This window comes from Puntigrus tetrazona, chromosome 20 (genome assembly GCF_018831695.1).
Source record: "Puntigrus tetrazona isolate hp1 chromosome 20, ASM1883169v1, whole genome shotgun sequence".
NCBI lineage: Eukaryota > Metazoa > Chordata > Actinopteri > Cypriniformes > Cyprinidae > Puntigrus > Puntigrus tetrazona.
In genome coordinates, this window is record NC_056718.1 from 12,280,545 (window position 1) to 12,308,473 (window position 27,929).

A 27,929-nucleotide genomic window follows, 5' to 3' on the forward strand; every position below is an offset into this window, starting at 1 on the left:
TCCCTGTGCAGCAAGCACAGTTATGATGTTTATGTTAAAAGGCTTAGTGAGAAACGCTTAAATATGTAACGAATGTGGTTTGGTTATATTGGACTGCACTATTTAGTGTGAGGGACACAGCTGCAATTCACGTTGCACCTCAAAACTTGTATCTTGTTTGGTCAATTAAAGAGAGCTGCCTGTAGCCTTGTATTATTTGCATTCATGAGGCCCAAATAAGTCTTTGTCTAGGTGTAGGTCATTTTTGAAATATATGCAATGACAAAAACTGTTGAAAATGTTTTGTCAACGGTAGTAAGATTTAAGACACGTGCAGGCTTTCCATTATTGTCAAATTATTTTCTGCTACACAATTTTTCCCGAATAATATACATTACTCTACATTACAAGGTTTTAAAAACAGTCTCCTCATATAAAAACGAGATACACATACATAAAATACAATAAACGCATACCAGTAACGTTACTAAAAAAAACCTGAAAACTGCATTAACATAAGCACACAAGCACCAAACATAGACTATTTGTGTTATAATTAGGATTTAGCTAAGAAAACAAATCCTTCATATTTCAATAATTTAACTGTTTGTTATATTCAGACTAAATTGTTAACGTTAACGGCATTCTTTTTTAGAAAAGGAGAGACCGCGGGAAAATGATGTCACTTCCTGTTTGGCGAATGTGTATGGTGAAAGGTTGGCGCGGAGCTGGTGGAAGTATGCAACAAGGTTTTTTTTAATCTCTGTCTATAAGAAAATTGGAAATTAACTGCAAATGTCATTATACGTGCGCACTGGCATGGGTGTCAGATCCTGAAGACCGCTCTGTAGCGTTTTGCTAACAAATCTTACAGATTTGTATCCGCCTGTTGTCGTTAGCTCACCACCAGACACACAGGTATTGTTCATATACTTTCATTTGATTTCACTTTGTGAATATAATATAGTTATACTATATTTTGATCGCTTTGATTTGTCGGAGTTTGTGTAAATCCGTGCATAAGTGTAGTTTGTGTAAGAATTATAGTGGAACTGTTGGGTGGGTTATTACTTTTCAGCTTAATATTAAGTTGTTCCTTTTGTTCTTTTAGTATCACATTTAAATGTGATTTTTAAACGTTTCCCTAGAATGTTTGTTCACTACGTGACAGGAAGTGGTGTAGTTGAACTGACACATGCCCACTTTTGCTGGTATGGTCACTGTTTTCAGGAACCTATTTTGTTGTTGTTTTTTGTCTCAATAGCTGACTAAAATGGATTTAATAGATGAAATTTATGGAGATCTTGATGACAAGCCTTTCGGTAAGACAGTCTTTCTCTCCCATGTTACAGACATTTCTTATTTTCACCTACTTAACATGCAGTGTTCATGTAGTACTGTGATCTAGTATTTATTTAATCACTATTTATACTGTAAGTTTTTAAAAATGTCTAAGTAGTCAACAACAAATGCTTTTAAAATAACCTCACAAATTAACAAAAATAACATGATTAAACGTTAATTCTTCCACGTTTTATTGAGATCAAAGGTAAGTCGTGCAAAATCAACCAAATGTAGATAAATACATTAAATGCATGAGCACCACAACAACTGCACTTGAAATTGAGGCCAGGAATGATTAATACCTGGTTACATGTAGCTCACTGGAGTGTGCTGACTGATTTGATCCAATAAAAACCCATCTCAACGGGTTCAAGGCTTTCAATGCTCTAAAAACATAACTTAAATGTATTGGTCAAGCATATATGCTGGAGTTGCTGTTACATTATGACGTTATTCGTGTTTTTTTGCAGGTACTCTGCATCACAATGAGGACTCAGTGGATATTTACTCTGGCCTGGAAAACAGCCCTAAGATTGATGGGCACAGAGGTGGGTTTCATTAATGAATTGAGAACATTGCATTCATAGATTTTGTTAAAAGTAATTTGTTGATGTATGTCTCTGAAATGGCAGGATAAAACTTTTAGATCTAAATAATGAAGGTCCTTTTGTAAAATTAGGTAAAGTCAACACTCTCCTTTCACCAAGCACAATGGAATCAATGGATATATATGAGGACATTATCAGGGAAGAACAAGAAGAAAAGGAGGCAACTTATAATGAGGTATGTGACTTGAGCTTTGAATATGGTTGGGGGAAGGAAAGTTGTCTCATTGCACTTATCTTTTATTACAGTTAAAACAAAAGTTTGATGAAGCACAGAAGCAAGTTAAGGAACTGATCTCAAAGTTACATCTACTGCAGACAAAGGTGTGTTTCCTTTTAATATTTCTTGTGTAATTATATTGATACTGAATAAATGCCCCCCACAAATTAGTTAAAATCTTTAAATAATTAGTTTTGCACTTTTTGTATTTAAAGAATTCAAGTTTGAACAGTGAAAACGTACTCTTGAAGAGGAACATTTGTTCACTCATCAAGACTGCTAGAATGGAGATTGTGCGGAAGGATGAGGAAATTAGCAGACTCAGCAATAGGTAAAAACTCGGATGTTTGATACTAATCCTAGCTTGTGTCAGGATTTGATAGTTTTATGTAAAACTCACTTCCCCCGTTTTTGTGTGTTGTTATAACAGGTCTGGTCGAGGAAGTTATGGTCAAAATTTTCGCCGACCGCAAATGGAAAGTGGTCCGGCAAACACAAGGCACAGTTTAAACAATTCTACAAGTTCTGTTTTGGAATCACAAGCTGCTAGACAAGATAATATTATGCGTGACGTAAATCAGCACAAAGGTAGAAACTCTGTGTCGGATCCCTGTGCATATCCACCAACAACGTCAACTACAGCACCACAACCATTTGAGGTGCTCCAGAGATGCCCTAGAACTGATCTCGATAGTCCTCAGCAGTGTCAGACTAAATCCGCTGCTAAATGTAAGACTAAGACCTTCACTGTTCAACCACAACAGCACTCTGAACCTGTTCATCCTAGCAGAACATCTACAGTGGCAGATATCTCAAATTGTCCTAAAATAAGTGACTCTGCATTGGGAGTTTCTGATACAACTTCTGATTCTCAATTCAATACCTTGAAAGACAATAATAACAGTTCATATAAACAAGCAGACAAGCTTGAAAAAACACAAAAACGCACAACCCGGGACAAAGAGTGTAACTTGCAGGATAAGAATGTGTCACAAAAGGCTCAGATAAGAGTGGATAGCAAATCAGGTAGAACTGAAAAAGAGCTTGTAAAAGACAATTCTGTGTCCAGAGAAAACAGGAATCAGCAGCCTGAAGTTCTTAAAAGTTCAGAGCAATCGAAAAGCCCTTCCTTGATGTCACACAAAGCCTTACCATCTGTCTCTTCCCAGTCTTCCAAAAATTCAGTTAAGACGGCAGCAAGTGTAGAAACACAGAGTCAAGGACCCATGCATCATCAAAATCCAGACAGAACTAGCAGAGAAGCGAAACACTCTGGCTTGAGCAGCACAACTTGTACTGTGGTGGACGAAGCAAGCCATTCCCAAAACCACAAAGGGAAGAAAAGAGATGCAAGTGGTCATGAAAGGAAAGAGGAGAAAAATTGCAGTGCAGAAAGGAGGAGCAGCAGAACTGAAAGAACCAGAGACTATGAGCTAAAGAGGCCAAAGGAGAGTGACAGGAGTAAAAGAGATGAGGGTAACAACAGCAGCAGCAGCAGTAGTAGTAGTAATAACAGTAGTATTAAAGAAAGAAGAAGCAACAGGTCAGATAGTAGCAAAGAATATGAGCGAAGGAATATACGAGAAACTGATAATAAATCTGAAGATAAAAGATCTAAGAAACAAGTTGATGATTGTGGGCGAGATTTTGCTTCATCCAAATGGGAATCTCAAAGAAAAGACGCTTATAAAGAGAAATCATCAAGCAGAAACCATGAATCATTGTTAAAAGACAAAAGGTCTCACAGCCATGATAAAGCTAGAAAGATGGAAGGTCTGAAATACTCTGATAAGAGTTGTTTTGGAGACAAGGGTAAAGACAAGGACAGAGAAAGAAAAAGAGGTGAACATTTGGATCATAGGGTACATAAGCACAGAGAATCAAAAAATGCTCTTACCAAAGATGACAGAAGGAAATCTCCTAAAAAGCACAATGTTGTTGGAAAAGGTCAGGATAGTAAGAATAAGCAAGACAAAAACCTTGAATCTGAGTCTTCATCAGTGGTAGTTGTTAGCAGTAGTCCCTGCAAAACAACTGAGGATAATAGTCCAGACAGAAAACTGAGTTTCATGGAAACACTGAATCTTACCTTATCGCCTCTTAAAAAGCAAAAGCAGTCTTCTGATCTAAAAGAAGCCAGTGGAGCACCATCTGAAGATGCCTCACCTCATAACAGCAGATTATCTGATGCTGGGGAGGAATTCTTTGTCATTGATGAATTAAAGAACAGTGTTGAGGAAGTGGATGAGGACCCTGTACCCACAACTGCAGGTAAAAAAGAAGACCTGACCAGTTCTTACAAAGAGTCTGGACAAGTTGTTGATCTTCCTGCAGCCGTTGTCTCTGACAAGCCCTCAGGTGAACAAACGGATATGGATGTACAAGAGAATGCCACAGAAAGTCAAGAGGATGTTAACAAAGTGCCAGCCATTGTTAAATGCTCAGAGGAGAAAAAGAACAAGATTTTAGATTCCAGTATATTAGACACAGATTCATTATCAGAATTAACCCTTACAAGAGAATCTCCAAATCGCGTCTGTCATAACATCACCCAAGACTTTACAGGAATCATAGATAATTCTGTTATCTCTAATACTTTGCTTACTGAAAAATCAGAAGTGGTAGTTTCACATAATATTCCTGATTCAATCGTTGAAGGTCATCAGCAACAAGATCCTATTATTGCTGTATCTGAGGACACTTCTCTGATGAAAATCCAATGGAGTCCTCAGACCAAGTCTCAAGATTTGCCACCAGTATCAAATGGGATATGTCAAGATGATGTGTCGTCCTCAGACAAGGCACAAAGTATTCCTGAGATTAATTCTTCCAAGATTTCTGATAGTTCTGTCAACATGGAAGTGTCCTCAAGCACAGTTAGTGCAGATTTTGATGAGCCAAGAAAAGTTATTTGTGATTTTGAACAAGTGGATACTTCAAAACTGGACTGTAAGGTAGCAGGGGAAGCAACTGATAATTCAAAAATGACTGAAACATCACACTCATCTGAAAATGTGAAAATGTTAGAAAAATCCCACCAGAGTCCATCATCGCGTGAGAACAATGTGGCTTCAAATGATAGCACCATTGTCAGAGAGGAGACAATGTCATCTTCACAGCCTGGTTTCTCAGAGCCAGATTCCACAGAGAAAGAGGAACAGACATCACCGTCATCAAATCCTGTTGTGTTTTGCCCTGATGAGGACTCCCTAATGCTTACTCTTAGGAACATCAGAGTTATCCCGGAGCCTCTCAGCCCTCTTACAAGCCCAGTCCGTCAGGTGAAGAAAGTACAGCCTCAGCATGCTGATAAACAACCACATGTCAAAAGTCTTAACAAAGGTAAGTAAGCTGCTTTTTTTCTTTTTTTTTTTTGTTGAGTATGGATTTATTATTTTATGCCTGCTATAATATACAGAATAGCATTATTTTTCATATGGACAAGGCTAAAAAATTATTACAATTGAAATGCATGTTTTCATGACTTGACGCAACGGTGTAGAATTTGCTAAGGCTAATTTCTTTTTATTTTGCTTTTTTCCAAGATCTCTCAACTGTAACCACTGGATGCAATAAGGATAAAGTAAGTATGGACATGAACAAGGAAAATAAGTCCCCTGACTCCTCTGTCACAGCTTCCTCCTACAAAGGGACAAAAGAAACCCTCTTGTCTAGTGGAACTGAGGACGACGAACTAGAGGATGGTGAGATAGTAAGTGAGAGTGAGGAAGAGGGACCCCTGTTTATCCAGACTCCTCCAAGAGAAAAGGACAAATCAACCTCAGGGACTGATTCAAGTCCAAAGCTATCAGCAGTTGGGAAAAGAGTGTCCCAAAAGAAATCTTGCATCCCTGCTAAATTTTCAGAGCGAAGCAAAGGTTCAAAGTCATCTTCTAATGACAGTCCTACCTCAAGTAAAAGACGCTTTAAAACTGTCAGTCCACCGTTAAAATCAGCAGTCTATACCATAGACACATTTATGGACATGTTAGGATCAATTCGAGCTGAGTTGAGGAAAAAGTACATGAAGCTTCAGAAAAATGTCACTAAAACTGCCTTCTGCTGTATAGTGGATATGTCTCAGGCTTCTTTTATAGAATTCATTAATGCTGTTGACTTGGATAAATTGTGCTGCCATGGTAATGACATCAAAGTTAGACTTAATAAAATTATTTCATCTATCATGAGCAAGGTCACCAAGAATGGCATCGTTAATCGTATCTTTGAGCAGAGAGCTGGAGACCTCAAGCAAAAGCTGTGGACATTTGTGGATGGGCAGTTTGACTTCTTGTTCAAGGAAGTGAAGACAGCACTCAAAAGTGGATCTGAGCCATCTAAGAATGCGTCATTGGATAATAAAAATGTAACTCTTAAAAGAAAAGAGATTGAAAGTGAGGTCGTGGAAAAAGACATTTTTAACACATCTGGGCATCTTCACCGAACCAAGATGTTTAAAGATGACACAGGAAGTTTTGTCAGAGAGACCCCTCCAAATATTCTCCCTCGAAGGGGCCTTGGGAGCAGGGGTAAAAACATAAAAGCTGTCATGAATGAAGATGATCAGTCCGCAAAGGTGGGAAGTGCAACTTTACATCAGCTTCCTCCTCCATCCTCTGAAAGGTCTGTCCATGAAGGTACCTCTGGATCTGAAACTAGAATCTCTTCCTATGTCCGACGTCTCTCCCATAATGGATCGATTCAGGATAAGTCAGACTTTGACATTCTTACTGAGCAGCAAACAACAAGCTTGACCTTCAACCTGGTCTCTGACTCTCAAATGGGAGAGATATTCAAGTGTCTTTTGCAAGGGTCAGATTTGCTTGAATCCAGTGTTCCCATAGGTGACAATACAAGTTGGCCACTCAACACACCCCGAAAGGAAGGACTTGCAGCGGAGAGTTTGATTGGGATTATGACCCCTAATAAGACAACCCCATCTAAGTTCCTCACATCCTGGCCTTCCATTTCCCCCTATAAGTTTGCGTCAAGTAGCAAAATGCTGGTAGACCCAGCAATTCTTGATGAGAGCTGCTTGTTAGAAGTTCCCTCTAATTCTGAACCATGCCAGCTTCCTCTTCACTCAACTGTAATCACGCAAAAATCCTACTCTATCTTGGCGGAAGATCTAGCTGTGTCCCTTACCATTCCTTCACCTCTTAAGTCAGATAGTCACTTGAGTTTCTTGCACCCTGGAACTGGACAACCGCTCTCTGCCCCAAACAGTGTCTTGAGTGCCCATTATAGTGAAGATGCTCTTCTTGACGGAGAAGATGCCACTGAGCAGGACATACACCTTTCTCTGGACACCGACAACTCCAGTTGTGGGTCAAGTCCCAGTAGGACATGGGAGGGCTCAGAACCGCCCTGTTTCCAATTCAAACCCAATTTACAAATGCAGGCTGTTGTAATGGAGAGATCAAACGATCATTTCATTGTGCGAATAAGACGAACATCATCTGGCCCGATTGAAAGCAATCCAAATGAAGGCAGAGCAGCACCAGAATTAGCTGAATGCCCAGAGCTGACTCTTAAGCCTAATCTTGCTCCGGCCCATCAAGACTTGGGTTCTGGACTCGAAGAGACGTCAAACAAAATCCAAACTAAGGTAAATGAGGCATGTCACATTTCAGATAAAGCAATTGAAGCTCAACCATCAAGCCAAAAAGTGTCACCTGAATGTGTTTGTGATGACAACTTGATCCTAAACAATGCTGAGCCTGATTCCAAAGCATGTGTTATTGAGGAAAGTAGTACAACAGAGACTGAACCTACAGAAGTGGTTTCAGGAAAAGTAAAGAACTCCATTCAGAGTTCAAGTGCACCAGAGTCGGAGTGTGAGAGGGTGTCAAGAAAACGCAAGAAGCACAGATCAGCGATAAAGGCAAAGCGCCAAAAAGTGGAGAAATCTCAAGATATACATTCTAAGTCTAGGCATAAGAAAAAATCTAAATCCTCCAAAGAAAAAGACCCCAAAATTGCAGTACCCCAGTTGTCCCCTAGCAGCCTGTCTGCTAAGAATGTAATCAGAAAGAAAGGGGAGGTAGTGGTGACGTGGACCAGGTGAGTTGATAGAATTAATACCAAAACATGTAGAAAGTCTGTGCATAACTAAATACTAATTAATTAGCTCATATCTTTTGAAGGGATGAAGATCGGGACATACTCATTGAGCTTAAAATGAAGGGCCCTTCACCCAAGACATTTGCTGGTCTTTCAAAAAGGCTAAAGAAGTCAACAGAGCAGGTATGCTTCACTATGTTGTTCTTATAAATATGAAGTAAGTTGACCGCTGTGGTATAAATCAATGATTGCTATTTTTTGACAGATTGAGGAGCGATTCTCTCAACTGATGAAGTTGTTCAAGAAGAAAGAGAAAATGGAGAATTGACTGAACAACAAAAAGACTGAACTGACTTTACCATGGATGCCGATCATATCAAAATCTCCATAGGCAGAAATATAATGCGTTGACTTTGAAAATCAATGTAGTATTTCTGTTTATGTTCATCTGTTTGAAAGAAAGCACTTAACAGTTTTAACTTACCAAGAGATCTGCAGTAAATGGTATACGTATTAGAGGCTTTTATTTTTGGTAATTCTGGAAAAAAAAAACACATTCAGTGTTACCAGATTACCAAAATTCATAATCCAAGCAGACACCAACTAGGCTTCACTTATATTACCTACAGATATATTTTCTGAAATTGGCTTTAATCCCTGTCAAGGAAATAAATGGACAAAACGACAAAATAGATAAACGTCGGTTCGTAGTATTTTCAGCACATAAAGTCCTGTGCGATGCCAAGTTGGTGATTGCAAAAGAGTACAGTTGCTCTGCTGACAGTTTAAAGAAAAGATTTTATGCAATGAACAAAAAAAGTATTTGGAGGACATCACTAACTTGTATTACAAGTTGACTTTTGCAGCATTAGCAATGCCTTTGAAACCTACCTCTGAAGATTACAAATGCTTTTTAAATTTTTGACTTAAATGCTTATCTGCCAATAGGCCTTGTGTTTTGATCACTCCATTTTCTTTTTGCGTGTATGAAGTTGGTACTGGAATAGCATGGCTCTAAATATGGAGCTGGAAAGCCTTTTTGCCTGTTCATTGATTTTGGTCCTCAATTGTCAGAATTTGAGCTTAAAATTTTTCCGGATAGGTGCAACTTTATATTTTCATATTAAGAGTAACATGTTTTTGTTGTTTTATAGTTAGAGTAAGGGGATTGTTTCCCTTGTGTATATATTTGTAAAGTTTAATTGATCTGAAAGATTTTTATGTTTGAACTCTTTTAAGCCATTTTATTTTTCTTAAAGAGAGAACTAGATATTGGAAAAATCCATTGTGTGTTGTTTAAAAATACATTTTGTAAATATTTGTAATTTCTGACAGACCTCTCAAACTTTTGAAATAAAGCCTATTTATTTAAATGTCATGTTTATTTTGAGAAGAATATTTCAGTTTCTAAAGTTTGTTCTTAAAAGCATAGTCGTCTTCAATGATTTGTAGCTCTTATTTTGGATTAGTCATTCAAAATAACCTTACAAGGTTAAATAGAGCATACTTTGTATTGGGACGTTTACAAAATTATACTGATTTATATACAACAAAAAACAAGGGCAAACATTGTTTAACTTTGCAGTTAATGTTAATTAACCAACAGGTGATGGTTTTAGCAGTGCAATCTTAAAATCCCTAAATAACATCCACAAAATTGTTTAGGCTTACTATTACAGCACAGTATAAATGCAGTCACTGGACAATTCACAGCTCATTGACGATACTATGGTCCACAAGTGGGATATTTAGGTCACAGTCTGGCGGTTGTTAGCCTTAATTCACCTCGGATTCTAGATTTTACTTCTGTCCACACTCATGTAACCTGTGATGATTGAGTGTGCTGGTGTGCTGGCATTTTTTCAAATATTACGTGATAATATCTGGACTCAAATTACAGCTGAATTCATACAACTATATTCTTTGAATTCATCTACATGAACACCAGTATTTTCTATACATTTTTAAAAAACTTAATAAAAGGTAAGACACATGTAGGCCTACTGTAAGTAAATGAGCTTCAGCTGGCTGGCTGTAATTAAATCTCAACATTGTGCCTTGTGAAGTGTAATTTGTTACGTGAAGCTGAACAGTATCCACTTATAATTACATATATCATATTTCTAAGTGATTAACAGCTGAAGGTGGTTTTCAGCAACCCTCTCGTTACATCACTCTCAGACTACAGAAAACTAAAAATAGCCCTTCCAGCGTTTGACTATGAAATCGGATGTGTCTTATTGATCATAATGTCTCGCCTAAAAACAAGGCCGTTTTAATGAAATACTTGTTGCTTACTAAATACTGTAAAATAGAAACGTTACACTGCATATTATTTGTCACAATTAGTGAATAATACATTACGCAACAATAAATGTTTCAAAAAGGAGTGCTCTACAATGAACTCTGTAGAAATGTCTTCAGTTTTGGTAGTCATTTGGTAATCAATAATGCGTTCAGGTTTTACAAGTATTCGTTATTAATTTCCTAAACTATTGATATTTTGGCATAATTCTACACAGGTCATGGGGTATTTTGGGATTGTTGCTAATATGTTCCCCCTGACCCGCCCTCAACAGTTGTGATGCAAGTTAGCCCCTCAGGGTAGCGTCCAGCCTACAGATCGATAGCAGCATTGTATGAGTTCAATGCACAGAGAAACTGGACTTCATTCAACAAAGCCATGTTCACAGAAGAGTACTAAATACAATCCCACGAGGGAGAAAAGATACTGGAGTTATATAATATTGTTTTTGTGTGATGGACTGATGCAGCAAGTGTTCTGTGAATACCACAAAAATGTAAGTTTCCCTTTATAATTGGATGTAGTACATTTTTACTATCTATCTATCTATCTATCTATCTATCTATCTATCTATCTATCTATCTATCTATCTATCTATCTACCTACCTACCTACCTACCCACCCACCTACCTACCTACCTACCTACCTACCTACCTACCTAACAGTTTCCTAGATATTTATAACCTTCACTCTGTCAGTTTTAGGCCATGCGAAAATGGGAGATTGGAACTTGTTAGGGAGTATCTTGGAGGAGGTACACATTCACTCCACCATTGTGGGCAAAATCTGGCTCACCATTCTTTTCATTTTCCGTATGCTTGTGCTCGGGGTTGCCGCGGAAGATGTGTGGGACGATGAGCAAAGTGAGTTTGTGTGCAACACAGAACAGCCTGGGTGCAAGAACGTCTGCTATGACCAAGCGTTCCCCATATCCCTCATCCGATACTGGGTGTTACAGATCATATTTGTCTCCTCACCGTCTTTGGTGTACATGGGACACGCACTGTACCGGCTCCGAGCACTGGAGAAGGAGCGCCACAAGAAAAAAGCTCAGCTAAAGGTGGAGCTGGAGGAGACGGAAGCTTTGGAGGAGCACAAAAGGATTGAGAAGGAGCTTCGGAAGCTGGAAGAGCAGAAGAAAGTGAGGAAGGCTCCTCTGAGGGGTTCCTTGCTGCGCACATATGTGTTGCATATCATAACAAGGTCGGTGGTGGAAGTGGGATTCATAGTGGGGCAATACGTGCTCTACGGTATCGGACTGTCGCCATTATACAAGTGTGAGCGTGACCCCTGCCCCAACAGCGTGGACTGTTTTGTTTCACGGCCAACGGAGAAGAGCATCTTCATGATTTTCATGCTAGTTATTGCAGGGGTGTCCCTGTTCCTCAATCTTCTGGAGATATTCCACCTTGGTGTGAAACAGATCAAGCAGGCCATTTATGGATCCAAGTACACTGGAGATGACGAAAGTATTTGCAGGTCAAAGAAAAACTCCATGGTCCAACAAATATGCATCCTTACCAATTCCTCACCACAAAAACTTATGCATTTGACGCACACTTCCCTCGCGGTTGTACCCGATGGACAGGCGGCAACCATGCCTCTCTATATGCCAATGGCTGCTCCTCCATCTAGCCAAGAGGTGCCAAACAGTGACCCTAATGGATTTGAGCAGCCCCACAGGCAGCACCGTCTTCCTAGCCATCCTGAATTTCATGCTCTCCAACAGTTGGGAGCAACTGAACGACGGTCCACTTTAGACCACCGCACGCACTCCTGCAGCAGCGAGGAGTCTGGGCCCAAGGGCTCTGGACCGCCCAAGAACATCGCTCATCAGCCCAGAGCTTCACTCAGAGCCAGTAACATAGAGATACCGGCAGCGTTACGCAAACAGAGCCGAGTCAGTCAATGTAAAGACTTCAGCGAGGAGAGCGATTCCCAGGAGAGCGGGAACTACCCCACTGCCAGGAAAGCTAGTTTCATGTCGCGAGGGCTTTCAGAAAGCTCGTCCGAAGGTGCAGCCTCCAAAAGTGGATCGGACACCGAGGCCAACCGTATAGCTCAAGGGGAGAGTCCAGCTATGACACCTCCTCCTGCCACTGGACGCAGAATGTCAATGGTGAGTAGAAAAACACATTTGTTGAGTTGTGAGAAAACAAATACTGTTTCTTTCACTCAAGTGGGTTTCTTGTCAGCCGTTGACAACCACTCTTAGCACTTTACACTTTTAAAAACTCATGGTGTACAGTTTCCGGACTGACAATGTCTTGCATACCACTACTGTCTAAAAAGTGTTTTTTTTTGCTAGTGCTACAGAAGAGTGTGTATTAGCCCCATTTGTTGTATGGTTTTGATAGTGTTTGGACCCAGAAACTGTGACGAGTGATGTCAAATGTTATAGTTATGAACAGTGTCATTCACATGCACCTGATTTATTAAGTTTAGATTATTTTTTAAATTATTATTATAGATTAATTGATAAATAAACACATATTTTGTGTGGGCAAAGAGCACCTATATTAGGACAGAGTATACATTTTAAAGATTGATAAAGGCTAATTATTTATTCCAGTAAATATAAATAACTTCTCTTTTTTCAGAGCATGATTCTGGAATTGTCTTCAATCATGAAAAAGTGACATTGTGGAGTATCAACTGTCCTCTGAGCAGACAGCAATGGGACGGATATCGCTGTGTGTTCCCGTGGCTTCATTTTCATTGACTCCTACCGCAAACATTACGATTACACATTAAAGTCATTTAAATAACTTGCTGCTCTCAAGAAAGCATTTTAACACCTCTTTTCAGCGCTTGTAGCATTTCTGGTTTTAACATGTCATTAACGGTGTTTAATAAGAACATGAATTGTGCTGTGACATTTTGCATATGAACTCTTTGACTGAGCTCAAACAGCAATCAATGGAGAAAAAAATCATTATTTAAAGAGGCGAATTGACTTATGACATTTCATTGACAATAATTTGGCATACTCTTTTGTACAATTTATAGATAGTGGTGGATATCATCGGACGTATTTTTGAATGTCAAGATTTAAGGGCTTAAACGTTTTTCTTACTTTTCTTTAAAGTCTTGTACAAAAAAAACAGCACCTGTTACCAATCCCTGCCTGTCAAATAAAGTGCTTTTGTATTCACTGCAATATTTTTTTAGAACTTTGGTTGTCTTTCTCCAATATTTAGTACTTAATATTTTATAAACAAAATATCCTGAAGCGGATGACTTCAGAATGAGTATGCGCTCTACTGCCATCTGCTGGTGAACTTCATATTATAAAATGTTTGACCTTTAACACTGTTAAACCTCATGTCATTATAGTATGTTGATCTAGTACATGTCTTTTTTAAAAAGTTAAAAGTTAAGTCTCCACCAGTGGAAGCAACATATATCTACTAGTAACTCAGGCGTCATTAATATATCAATATAATACATCGATATGTTAATGAGACCTATGCTAAATTTAGTCTCAACCTAGATGCAGTAACTCTCTTCACCCAGCAGAGGGAAACTTAATTTAAAGATATTTGGGCTTTAATTATTGAGTACTTGGACAAAAGTAAAAAACGTGAGTTTTCCTGGTCTCTCACAAATATAGCTACCATTATAATATATAACCACTCTAAATATTAGATGCAAGTACTCAAATATATAATTAACAAAAAACATGGTAGTACGAAAATAAAATTGTACATATTACACATATGACCCGTGTAAAACAAGAGAAACTTAAACCCCCTCGACAATTGCTTTATTGTTTGTGTGACTGAATTGACTTAAATCAGGGAGGAAAAGAACTATAAAACTCACCAGAGTGTGTCCAGCCTTGCTGACCTCAAAGAAGGTAAACTTTGGAAAGAGGGCCTTCAGAATGAGGGCTGACTTTGATTTTGCCTGACTTTTTTAAAAAATTTTTTATAAATATCCAATGGTGTTGAATACAATTGTGAAATCTTCCTGTAAAATTAGAATGAACCTTTCATGCGGAAAAAAACACACGTCCCTTATCTCTCTCAAGATATACAATATTGAAGGAGAATCAAGCAACTGTAACACAAATTACATGATATGTTTCTTTATTTCATAAACAGAAATGGTGTCTAGACAAAATCTGTCATTTATATAACACTAGCAATTGAAATGCATGAAAATGAGTCCTGCACAATACCGTATGTACAATGGTTTTTAAGTCATTAAATTCATTAGGGTCATGTAGCATTTCAAAATGAAAAAAAGTAAAAACTCTTAGTACAGAATAAGCAAAGAAACAGCTATCTCAAATCGACAATATTAACACAAAACAGTCTTCTAGAAAAAATGCGATAAAGAGTCAGAAAGAGAGATAGAGAGAGAAAAACAACTCGTGTGACTACAAGCCAAAGAGCTATTCCATTAAAAATGATGCACCAAAATCTACCAATACAATAATCCATATAATCTGTGTAAAAAGCATGTAGAAAAAACACCTGATGCAGTTTGCTGATACAGTCATTGACCAGTAATGAGAGGTATGAAGGATTTCACAGGTAGATAAGTGTGAGAGAGAGAGAGTCCGCTCTGCTAGCCGAAACATGGGGGCTCACAGCCCCTGCATACACACTTCACTTGAATGTGAACTATGGCCTCTGGAAGTTCTAAGGCAAAGTTGGAGGTGCACTTTGTATTCATGGTACACTGGAGCATCCCCGTCGGGCAAAAAGACAACTTGAGGAAAAGGAGCATAGTTATCAAACGGCCATTTCTCTGTTCGCTTGTAAAAACGTACAAAACAAAGAGACAGAATGCTAAACCTATCCATTCGAACGAACCTCGTGCTTTCTATGTACATGGCAAAATTCTCGTAAAACACGACACCTTTTTGTAAACATTTTGCCTTTTTTCTTTATGCCGTTATCAGTCCGAATACTAAATGTTTTATAAAGTTAAGCAAATTGTGAAAAAGGCATGTTTTTGAGCAACGCTTTGGAACGCCAGTGTTCATATTTCAGAGGAGCAGCACGAACGAAACCAAATTATTTAAACAAACGACATCAAATGGGAGCTTACATAGATGAAGACATGTAGGGTGTTTTCTTGTACAGTATTAGTTCTTAATACACTAACAAAGCTTAAAATACACGTCTTTTGAACGCAATTGCAAATCGAAAGCTTAAACGATTAGCTGTAGCAGCCAATTGACAACCAAAAACTAATTGCTGGGTTTTATTTTGAGATATTACATAGCCCTTGTTGGGTTTTAATCCAAAATAATTGTGCAAATGTAGTTGGTTTTCTCTACGAATCAATTATTCTTAGCTTAAAAACTCAAAAAAGAAAATCATGCTACCCACCCCGTTAGCTTTATAAGAGGACACACAAAAAAAAACGCAAGACACAAAAATACGCAAATGGAAGCTGAGCTCACCAGCTACTATCAAAAAACGCGTGAGGACCAAATAAAAAAAAAAAAAGTAGGCACGCACCCTGAGACAAGATACAAGAGCAACCACGAGTCCGATACGAAAATAAAATGTCTGTAAAACAACAAAACTAGCAAAGACGTGTTGTTGAGAGGACAGCTAATAAGCTTATTTAACCTGTGAGGCTTTCTGTGACCAGGGCGAACCTTTGAAGTCACCGTGGAGGCAAACATGATGCAGCTTTTAGTAACAGAGGCTAACAGAGGTCAGAATTCCAATCCGTGTCACCCAGACTCCCGGTTTCTTCCACATCTGCATCGAAACGTCGGCCTGAACCGAAGCATCCCCAGGCTCTTAAGGCCAAGTGTGCAAGCATGAGGAGTCAGCCGTATCACAGACGGCACAAATAAACAAGAACACAACAAACACATTGCTATGCGAGGAACGCAAACAAAAGCAAATTTGAGAAAATGTTTTTGGATCGCCTTGATGCAGGTGTGACCTTTCGTTTTTTTGTTTTTTTGTTTCTTCAGAAATGTCAAAATTGTGGACATAGATTCTCAAGTGTACGACAGTGTGCTTGTCAAGTGGAAGTTCATGCTTTCCACGCTTCATTATTCGTTATTTATACAACATGAAATAAGAAAAACGCATCATTATAGGGATGATTTGCATATGTGTGCACAAATGTCCACTTGGACCCATAAATCTTTAGTTCTAGTCTTGTACCTGATTACAATTTAGAAATGGCAAATACTGTTTCAATTTCTTTAGAAAAAAAGAGAAAGAGAGAAAGAGAAAAAGATCCACAATGAAAACAACAGCACAACTATCCATCACAACACCTCTAGATTCTACATCCCAGGAGAGACACTCCACCCAGTGTGTGTGTGTGTGTGTGTGTGTGTGTGTGTGTGTGTGTGTGTGTGCTTGCATACGAGTAGGAGAGGGGATGCATTACAACTTGAAACGCGTCTGAATATTTATCAGACTGGCAAATACACAAGCACGCATACATAGAGCTCTAGGGGTCAAAGGTCATTCAAATAATATAGAACTGTGTCAACTGAGAGGCATTCCCAACTGTTGGGAGATCCAATTTTTTTTCTTTTCATTTTCATTTTTTTTTTTTTTTTTAAAGAAAAACACGCTCAGTTTATGCTCAACCAAACAACCATCGAACTGTTTTTCCGAGGCCTACATTTTGAGGCAAAGAAACTCTATAAACAAACTATATAAAACATACAGGCAGCATGCAATCCCATTAGTATGGATATACGTGTCTAACAAATGTACAATAAAGGGAAATATAGGACGACTTTAAAGAATGGGCTTATTCCATACAACTCAGATCAGATTTCCGATGCTTCTTTTTTAGTGTCTTCCATAAATATGCAGTTTGAACACTCCTTTATCTTTTTCATTTAAACTTGAAAACGTTCTTTATAAGATACCAAGTCGTTAAAGATCATCTGCCTGAAAAGACGCTTTTAAGTGTCAGCGTTAAGTGCTTCAATTTCAGACTTTTTAGGGTCCTGAAAAAGAAATCTACCCTTTCTGAAGTGCTAAACGGTCAACGAGTGCTGAGGGGGGAAAAAATAAAAAATTAAAAAGTCAAGGGCGAGGCCCTTTAATTGACTTCAACGTCATTTCCTGTTCCTGTCAGAGCGGTAAAGTGGGCCGAAACTGAAAGGGTGTGGGATCTTGATGACGTTTGTTTTAGATAACACTGTTCGGAGGTGTCCGTGAACACACTGTAAATACTGATAAAAAATAAGGTTTCCTCAGAGAGCACTTTTTCACATTTAAAGGAGAACAGCTCACCACTACGCACACCATTTACATCCAAATTACATGCAAGGGGCTCTATGCGCTGCACCGGGGGGCGGGGGGGTTCGTATGCGAGCGTGTGTGTGCATGCGTGAGTGTAAGAATGCTAGTTTCCTGAGTTTAAGCACACCCATCGTCATGGGGAATTCATTTGAGACAGGAAACAGCAACGATTTTCCCTTCGTGACAAAAAGGTGCTTGATAAAACCCCAGAGAAAAAAAGAAAGCAAAGAAAAAACAAAAAAAGCCATCTAAAGTTCTACCTGTACAATATTACCGAAACCGTCTCCATGCGCCGCACTATTTACAATACGCTTTCTGCCGAGCGAGCACTTTCTCGAAAACATCCAATGGTACAGTATTGCTGACGCAAAAAAGGTGGGCGAAACTATGACGCGAATCGTACTTTCTTTCGTATCAGTGCTGTGGAAGGCAAAGGAGGAATGTTTTAGATACCACCATCTGTACAAATTAAGTGTTGCGGTACACAGACACTATAAACGTATGATGCAGAAGACATTTTTGCATATAGACATTTACAGTCTAGCTGCTGTAAAAAACAAACAAACAAAAAAAAAAAAAAAAAAAACATCTGTATTATTTTTTTCTTTTTCATGAGTTATACTGAACATTCAGAATATTTCCTGAGTTTGAATTTACTGTGACAAGGGCCACAAAGAGAAAGAGAAAGAGAAAGAGAAAGAGAAAGAGAAAGAGAAAGAGAGTGTCTAAGAGAGGAGAGGAGGATGGTAGAGATTTAGAGGTAGAGGGCAGGAATAGTGAAGGGAGGTGGGGTGGAGAGAGGGAAGGAGAGAGAGAGAGAGAGAGAGAGAGAGAGAAGCAAAAAGCTGCTGCTAGGTCCGTAGAGGTCTGAATTTGAGATGTGGTCAGAGCCCATCCCATCTGAATGGACTGTAATTGGAAACAGACAGTGTTGCTGTCCACTGTCATGGAAAGGTGTAGCACCATCGTGAAGTTCTGTGAGAAGGTCTCAGCCACTCTGCCATGGCTGAATGAGAGAGAACCTGGAGAACAGTATTGCTGCTGTTAAGACAACTGTAGTGTCAACCTTTGTTTTAAAAAAAGACAATAAAAAGACATAAATATATATATATATGTATATATATATATAAAAAAAAAAAAAAACACTGGCAGAGGCTGGCCATCTCAACAGCCCTCGATTTTTGAGGGTTTGTCAGAAGACGTAACTAAATTAAATAATAAAAAAAACATTGTAAAACAAATCAACACAGAGAAACCACCGTCATTAGGTACAGTCCTTTCTGTTGGGCTGTTCGTCGGTTGTACATTTATCTGTCATCTCCTGACAGAAGTCTACTGTCACCGTCTGATTGGACTGTTCTAGGGACAGCCCCGCCTCCAGGTAGGTGGAGCCGGGTTCTTGCTCCTCCCTGTCGTTGCTTGCGTCTTCGGACCCGTTTCCGGTCTTCCACTGGGCCGGTCGCGGTTGACCGTCTTTTGCTGTTGCCGATTTGTGGAAGCTCTGTTCGGGGGTGGAGCAAGTGGTGAGGTCGATGCTGCCGGTGGGCAGGGCCTGGTTGCCGGGACGCAGAATGGGGCAGTAGTGATGGACCTGTTCTGGGCTCAGCTGCACGTCTCGACACACCTCCTCAGACAGACAGGAGAAATTTTCCCATAACTCTCCCATGCACGCCTTCAACTGGTTGCGCTCTGTTAAGAGCTTCTCCTTCTCACACACCTGAGGGGTGGACACAGAAAGCACACACACATTTGAAACCTGTAATTCACACACTTTTTGATTAATAACCATCATCCTGCATGAACTTCTGAGTTGGTAATGATTACAGAGAAGTATTTATAGACATCCCTTTGCAGAGACTGCTGGGCATACTTGCAAATTTGTATATCAAGTATCAGTGTTTTGAATGATTTAATTTTTAGTGTTTTCACCCCCAACTGATAATCTGAAGCGTTATGTTTTTTCTGTTCTTAATATATCAATATTTCAGTGCAGCATAAAAAATAACTATACTTCATATAAATATTTTTCATATTGAATATAATCCTATATAAATATATACACACAATAAGTAATCATTTTTCCAGCAGAGAAGCATATAAAGATAGAAATATTTATATATATATACATATGATCTGATTCAGATTTCTTCCAATTCCAAAATGAATCAAAATTCTGTTTATAGTTAAAATATATGTGTGTCAGTACTGTCATCTTAAAAGTAAGAGTGTGAATCTTGGTTTCACTTTTCAATTCAGTTAAGATTATAATTATCAACTCAATATCACAATGCTTCACACTCTGTTTTCAATATTACTGCACATGGCTACATTTTCATATAAATTTAAAATACATTTTTTTATTATATAAAGCAGGCTACTTTTTAAAACAATTAATTATTTAAAATAAGTGTTCTTATATAAATGTTTCTATAATAAAAGTATCTAAATGTTTGCAGACAATAGTTTTTGGTTTGTCTTTTTTTTCATTCAGCATTATTGTCGTTTGATTATTACTGATGAATTCACAGACAGTGACAGCTTTAACAGGCTGTATTCAAACTAATGCACAGATCTATATTGATATATCAGATGTATTGTCCTGATCTGAAAACATAACTGATATATATATATATATATATATATATATATATATATATATATATATATAAAAAACAAACAAATATGTGTGTGTGTATATATATATATATATATATATATATATATATATATATATATATATATATATATATATATATATATACACAGTGATGTATATACTGTATGAGTGTGTATTTATATGTAAATAGTAAATATGTAAATAGTAAATGTACACACACATGTACAAATAAACATTTATTTTGGATGTGTTTTACCATTTGATAGCATATATTTATATATACATATAACGGAAATATGTTATTACATTTGAATTTGAGCTTAAATAGTCACTAGTGAAATAACAGTAATTTTAATTTTTAATTTAAATTCCCTTATATTACCATATTTAGAGTTGTTTTTTTTTTATTGAAAGGACCCTGTTCAGCAAAGTAAACACTTACTAAGCATAATCATAGTATGTAGGTTTGTATTTAACTTGAAGTAATATTTTTGGTCGAAACCTGCTCCACACGCTTGCATACACACTTTGTTTGAATGTACAGTGATCTATAGGGACCGGCTGAGATACAGTATGTAGGTCACCCTGCAGCACTAACACTGTCTTCCCGCTTTCAATCTCCATGGAGATCTACACACTTCACACATCTCCAGTCTTCATAAATTCATTCATGCTACAACTTCATTTCAGTTGCGCTTTAATATAGCTGTCAAACTCTGACGATAAGAGGACGGAAGAGCAGGAGGAGGAAAAGAAGAGGAGCAGAGGCATCTCCCCCGCTGCTGCCTGTGAGATTATATAGAGGATGCGCATGTGGCATCAAAGCTCAGGCTGTCAGGCTTCATGCACGTACACTGCATCACACATCAAAGATGCTTGGCTCCGCCTCCATCACGGAAACAGCATGGGACCGGCTCTGTGATTGACAGGTGGCTGTGCTGCCATGGCAACGCGACAGCCTATAAGATAAGGTCCCCTGTCGCTTCTGGTGCCCGATAACAACCCGAAGGCCGGTGTGTAAAATAAAGATGTTTTGTCACATGCGGAAATGTGTTTGTGTGCTTACCAGTTTGCGTATTTCACACTCAAGGTTCAGGATGCAGTCAAGTTTTCTCTTGCGGCAGCGCTGGGCCGCGATGCGGTTTTTACTGCGTCTGCGCACGTCGTGGATAAATTCCAGCTGCTCCGAGGTCAGCTTGTGCATTTTCACCATCATTTGGAAGTCGTTGCGTGGAAGATTTGTGATTTGATCGACTGGAAACGGAAGCTTGACCTGTAAAGACATACATGAGCAAAGAGTTATAATGTTTAATTATATGTATAACTCTTGAAGGCATTTCTGTGTCAGCTGATGGCGGAACAAGAGAACCCGACGCAAACAGCATCACACAAGGCGTTTTACTATGCCATTAGTTTGAAGAAACAAAAAAAAACAAAACCGAACTTGCAATGTATTTCATCCCCAGTAGATGGAGGCACAGTTCTTCACACGTATAAAGAGCATTTCTCATGGGTTCCAGTATCACACAAGCTTACGTCTACCAGCATCACTTATTAACAAAGAGGTCAGAAGAGCAAGAAATACAGAAAGGAACAAAGACTGAGAAGGAAGAGTGAGAAAGACGGGGATAAGAAAGCATCTTTTTGTCAGAGAGATGAGATAAAAGCTGCTTTAGGTCGTTTCTTCCTCTGTTTCTCATTCCTGTCAGGTGATTACCAGAGGGCATGAGTGTGCAAATAACAAGTGTTAACGAGCTAAGCTGTCAGTGGATTCTGAACATAACGTCGCATGCATGCACGCGCTCAGCGGAGTAGGAAATCGTGTCTCCTTCATGTACTATGAGCGTTTGACAGTATAAAGCATCATTTGACTTCTCTCCATCATGGTCTGGAGGGCTTTCTGAGGGCATGTCATACTTCGACACCCTGCTGTTGTCAGAGGATGAGGGATGAGTGAAGGAATGAGTGTCACGAGGACAGGAAAATTCAGGTTAAGTTATAGTGTGAGGGAGCGAGAAATAATAGGTAAATCTGGTGATGGTTTTGAGAGAGATTGTCATTGTATTTGTACCGGCTTAAGACTAGGTAAGACTTCTGTCTGACTTCTGTTTTAATACTTTAAAAAGTCACCAAGTCTGCATTTATCTGATCAAAAATCAAGTAGAACAGACACGTTGTGAAATAGCTTTTTGTGGCTTTTTCAAAATTGTGTGATCAATATAAAGTTTACAAGAACACCATTTTAAATCTCATTTAAACTGACACTTTTGATCAATTTAATGCATTCTTGCTAAACAAATGTATAGTTTTTAATAATTATTTTAAAATTCCACGTGGAAAGATGGTACATAATTGAAAATGATACAATATATTAGCACCTTATCATATTATGAGTTTTGGTATTGTTCTTTTAGTGTTCATAATCATTTTCCCTATATTTGTCTTTAAAATGACCTTTGCCAACCACTTATGCATGCTTAATATTTAAAACAACTAATTCATGTTTAATGTACATCTCAAAATGTGCATATAACTTCATACAGCACATCGAATTCCAAAACTCACTAGACGTATTTTAAACAGCTTATTTTAATTTTGGCATTTCATTTTTAATTTATTCAGAAATAAAATGTTATTAAATCTGCTATTTTTCAGTTATTCGGCATAATATGAAAATAGCCTCACGTAAACTAGAGCTGTTAATGAATGAGGCAACCATAGCGTAGCCAGTATACTGACTATAGTACTGCCCTACTTAAAAACTCACATGGGCTTTGTGTGATTATGACCCCATAAACCTGAACCACAGCGGTGCAGCTACTCTTCCATGTGAAGTGGACCGCTCTGCTGAGAAGCCCACGGTGACTCTGGTTGAGACTGAGAGAAGATGAAAGTGTAGATCTGGCTCAGTCTGGCGCAGAGCAGCAGGGGGCCCGGAGCACTGGCAGGTCGGCCCGTTCTGTCTCTACGGCATCATTAATAAATGATGGACAGACCTTTTTCTACTCTCACAGCTCAGCCGACATCGAGAACTGCTCCGCGTGCATACATGCTCGGTGTGATTTTTGTGTTGTCTTAATGATCAGATTTTTTTTTTTTAATGGAGAGAAATGTGGTTTTCTTTCTATGACCTTCTCATGTGTCCTTCCCCTCTCTGGTATATCGGTTTGAGGTGTGTGTGTGTGTGTGTGTGTGTGTGCGAGTAAGAATGATGTCTATATTTAGTGTCTTACCACCAGAACCAGTTTAGAAAGCCGGCAGAGATGACAGAACACACACCAGCGGCGCTTATAAATTCAAACGTGATCCCGATTCTGTCTCGCTCTCTCTCTCTTCTTGTCCCTTTACTCTTTCTATAGGTCATTATCCTTGAAATGGGCTTGGAGTGAAAAGTAGGACTCATCTGTTACTGGGAGCAAAGTGGCCCCACTCTTTTTGTCCCTTGCTTCCTTTCTCTTAGCATGGACATCTGCAAAAGGGAATTGTGGGAAGGCGACGAACAAAAGAGGTGACTGAAATAAGAGAGGGCAAACGCCTGAAGTCACGCACAGATATTTTAGCGATATTATCGGCACACCGTCTTTATGATGAGCTGTCTAATGCGAGTAAAATGCACTTTAATGTGCAAACAACAAGCAAAGTTTGCCATCTGGTCAGTTAAAATGCCTTTAGAGGTAATTAGATCATCTATTTGCTAAATATCATTACTGTCCTTCAGACATTCTCAGAATCGTTACTGTGCAGCTATGTATGTCTTCGTTTCACATGTCTCGGTAATGAGAAGCCATGTGACACAGATAAGAAAACAATCTGAAACAACCCCTAAGATATTCCTCTTTTTTTCTTTCCTCCTTTCTTCTCTTGTTTTTCTTCTCTCAGCCCTGTTGCTATTACTGGAACTCTCCACAGGGGCTGAGTAATGGGGGAAAGCTATCCATGAACACACACATACACGTGCATGCATCCCCTCAAAGACACAGGACAGACACACATGCACACACTCACTCTGTCTAATGGAGTGATGGGCCTGTCTGTGGTCACCATGGGGCTTCCTCCCTATCAGGACCAAAGCGTCTGTGTGTGTGTGTGTGTGTGTATGCGTATGCCTAAGATAAATGGCCTGTATGAATGCCTGTCTAGGTCAGTGGTAAATTCCTAATGTAACACATCTGGAGTAAAAAGCGACATCCTGTAGGAATAAAATTATTTTCTCTTATACGGCAATCAGTTTCAGTGAAGAGCTAATAGAGACTTAAATCTCCAGCTTCTCAAATTTTTCTCTTGAGAAACAGAATCTATTAATCTCAGTCGGTTTCAGAGGAGAGCTCAACAGCATCAATCTGTACTCGGATGTGCCAAAATATCAATTAAATGCCAGATATTTCAATGTGAGCATAAGTTTCTCTTTAAAAAAAAAAAAAAAATCATCGCAAGACCAAATTATGTGAGCTGTACAGTTTGTGTAAAAACATACACCTCTTATATTCTTTTACTGTATGTCAAAATGTTTTGAAATAAAACTGAGAAAAGAAGCAGACATTTCTTAATTTTTTACTAAAAATTATTGCAACATAACAAACGTTCCATTTGTGTTTATTAATATCAAAGCAGGTTTCACATTTAACAGTGTTTTAGACTGACTATAGACATCCGTTCATTAAACAGAAACCTGTAATATCCGATTCTACTTGAACAAACAAACTGAGCTTTCAATCGATTTCGATCGTGCGGTTTTTACAGTTCACAAATGCAAAGTCTGACGAATAATTTGTAGACCACAATCGGCTCATATTGAGAGAGCAGCTTGGCTTTAAAGACGGAAGGAGAGGAACAGAAATGGTTCTGACTTCACTCCTCACTTCCTGCGGTGCAAAGGGTTAATGCTTTTTGCGTCTTAATTTAAAGAATGAAAATAAAGAAGTGAGAGTGAGATTTTTGTCTATGGGCTTTTCTGATCACACCCACTGACTTCAAGATCAATACTTCACCCAGTGTAACCGAATGACTAAAGCATCTAGAAAATGGTAAAGAAATCCTCTTAAAGATCTCAAGATATGATTATGGTGCACAATAAGGCATGTATTATTATTATTTTTTTACCTCAGGGTCTTTTCTTCTGCTGTCAATCTATAGTGAAATCTTCAGAGTGAGTTGCCCTTAAGACTTCACTCCTTCAGTATCTTTTGGTGTCAAAAAGTATATATTATTTTGTATGAAACAGGTTCAAGTAAGGCCAGATGATATGGGAAAACAGTTGCTCTTGGACCGCAGCTCTTCCTGTCTGAATGGGTGCTGATCGCAGAGTGTAAGTGATACTGTCTATGACTCATGAAGGAGAGAGAAAAGTTCAAAGACCTGGTTTAACTCCAGTATCTAGACTGGCCTATAGACAAGCACTATGATTAGCCTGCAGTATAACAACTTCCTTCCTCCCTTGAAATTCATTGTTTCGAGCAGCAGGCTGAAGCCATTTTTGAGACTGTTTCTCTGTTTGTGTGCAGATCCTGTCACGCTTTTTCTATCACCTGCCTTTTGCTGTAAAAACGAAGAAAGTTTTCTCAAGGTGAAATAGTCTGTTTATATTGTTTATATATATGTCATATCACAAGAGGAGAGAGAAAGTACAAAAAAAGTAAAATATATATTATATATATATATATATATATATATATATATATATATATATATATATATATATATATATAATTTTTTTATAAAAACAAACATTAAACAGGTTGTTGGTAAGACATTAAGTTGCATAACTGTTTTCAATAATAATAAGACATCAATTTACAGTAAATGAAGTATGAAAAGAATATGAAAGGTAGTGCTTGCTCTCTATGAAGCATCTGAATGAAAGAAGCGAGACTTTCAGTCCTTTTAACAGACTTCTGTCAGCCTAGCTTCAAAGAAACGGTCAGGTTGTAGAACGAAACTGAGAAGCAGAGTCACTTTGTAATGAAACTGTTTCAGATACTAGAGTGACATTAAAGAGCTTTCAGCATCAGCAGCTATCTGAGATCTTGAACATCTGGAGATACGATTCTAACTCCATAGTACCCGAAACTAAATGAAGCCATTTAGTGAAATTAGTCATTTTTAAGTGATTTTTGATCTGTTGCTGAATCAAAACTGGAAAGATAGAGTAAACCACTTAAATAACAAAGCACCATTGATAAGCCAAATGAAGATCCAAATGTTCTGAAATTAGTATCAGGCTTGTCTAGCTGTTTGGGTGCTGTGCTTTGTGTCTCATGTCTTTTAAGCACAACATAGAAACAATGTATAAAGTGCTGAAAACTAGCCAACTCATTCCTCAGTGCTCAGTGTTGCCATGGCAATGGACCAGTTTCCATCATGGCCCCTACATGCATTCCTAAAGGTCTCATCTCCAGTCTATAAAGATGAATATCCTCATTCTCCTTTATAGTGCTTTACTCTTTCAAAATATACAGCATCATCCCTAGTGAAATCTTATTCAACTCGCACTCAGATCAGACAACATGCTCTAACCAACTTCAGTTTAACCATTCTTTCTCTTCTTACCGAATCTCATAAACAATCTTTTATCAATGTCTCTCCTTCAACATCAAAGGGCAGTTTCTTTAGAAAGATGATGAGAAATATCATATACCTTAAGCTTAAGAAGCACTGGGGCTTGGTTTGTGAACTCGCTTTAAAATTGTCTGAGAATGAGAATTACAGTTTTGCCTACAGTATGTAGGCTATATATATTTTTGACCTATTCTTAGCTGCCCTATTTTGCCCTGTTTAATTTTAATCTTCACTTCCATTGTACTGTACATTTCCATGTTAACACTGAGGCTAAAAATTGTTTTGATAGAATTTTGATTTGATCAAATTTAAAGGTAAAGTTCTCCCAAAAATTCATGTTATTAAAAACCTGTATGACTTTGTTCTGTTAAACATTAAATATATTTTAAAGAATGTTTCATCTGCTTTATCCATATAATAAAACTCACTGGGGTCCAAAGATAACACAGGACTCCACTGACTTTCATTACATGATAACATCTGTCTTCTGCTGAACAAAGAAAGTCATACAGGTTTGGAACAGCACAAGAGTGATTAAATGATAACTAAATTGTCATTTTTAGGTGAACTAAAAATGATCACTTTCTCCAAATTTCAGCCAAACTCTTCTGTCAAAGGAAAGATCACATGTCAAGAGAACCGATTTATGTCATTCCTTACTGTGCTTTCCCTATACAAAACAAATCATGTTTGCTCCTCTCTGCTTTATTCCACACTATTAGCAATTTCCAGGCAACACACAAAAGGTCAGAGTGATATCATTGCAGCTACTCACGTTCATGTCAGCCTAGACATGAAAATTATTGCAATGTTTATTGGCCCATTAGGAGTCTGAAGCTCTTTTCAATGAATAGGGATCAAAGGGGAAGTCTCTGATAGCATGAGGGCAGAGTGCGCAATGTAATTGGTTTCTGCATGAACAGACTTCAGGGTACGAGATGCACGGTGTGCTTCTGGAAGGAAGAGTGTTGGACAACCGGTAAACATGAGAGAGAAA

General features: G+C 38.3%; 3 protein-coding genes across 7 annotated transcripts in view; 2 read left to right on the forward strand and 1 right to left on the reverse strand.

Moving 5' to 3' along the window:
* Positions 1–680: 680 nt before the first annotated feature.
* On the forward strand, positions 681–9,586 carry casp8ap2 (caspase 8 associated protein 2). The gene is made up of 10 exons (XM_043219704.1): positions 681–897; positions 1,244–1,301; positions 1,794–1,871; positions 2,003–2,106; positions 2,178–2,252; positions 2,364–2,479; positions 2,579–5,490; positions 5,694–8,208; positions 8,292–8,391; positions 8,474–9,586. The coding sequence occupies exons 2-10, from the start codon at positions 1,253–1,255 to the stop codon at positions 8,534–8,536; spliced, it is 6,012 nt and encodes a 2,003-aa protein (XP_043075639.1). The 5' UTR covers positions 681–897; positions 1,244–1,252; the 3' UTR covers positions 8,537–9,586.
* A 1,642-nt stretch (positions 9,587–11,228) lies between these two features.
* gja10b (gap junction protein alpha 10 b) lies at positions 11,229–13,152 on the forward strand. Its single transcript, XM_043219705.1, has 2 exons — positions 11,229–12,632; positions 13,114–13,152. The coding sequence occupies exons 1-2, from the start codon at positions 11,229–11,231 to the stop codon at positions 13,150–13,152; spliced, it is 1,443 nt and encodes a 480-aa protein (XP_043075640.1).
* A 1,435-nt stretch (positions 13,153–14,587) lies between these two features.
* Positions 14,588–27,929, reverse strand: part of bach2b (BTB and CNC homology 1, basic leucine zipper transcription factor 2b) — an 85,423-nt gene continuing 72,081 nt past the window's right edge. For all 5 annotated transcript variants that reach the window (XM_043219993.1, XM_043219991.1, XM_043219995.1 and 2 more), the window contains 2 exons: positions 21,444–21,650; positions 14,588–19,477 (listed from right to left, as the gene is read on the reverse strand). In XM_043219993.1, coding sequence (XP_043075928.1) covers positions 19,025–19,477; positions 21,444–21,650 — 660 coding nt within the window. In that variant the 3' untranslated portion in view covers positions 14,588–19,024. The remainder of the gene's footprint in view (positions 19,478–21,443; positions 21,651–27,929) is intronic.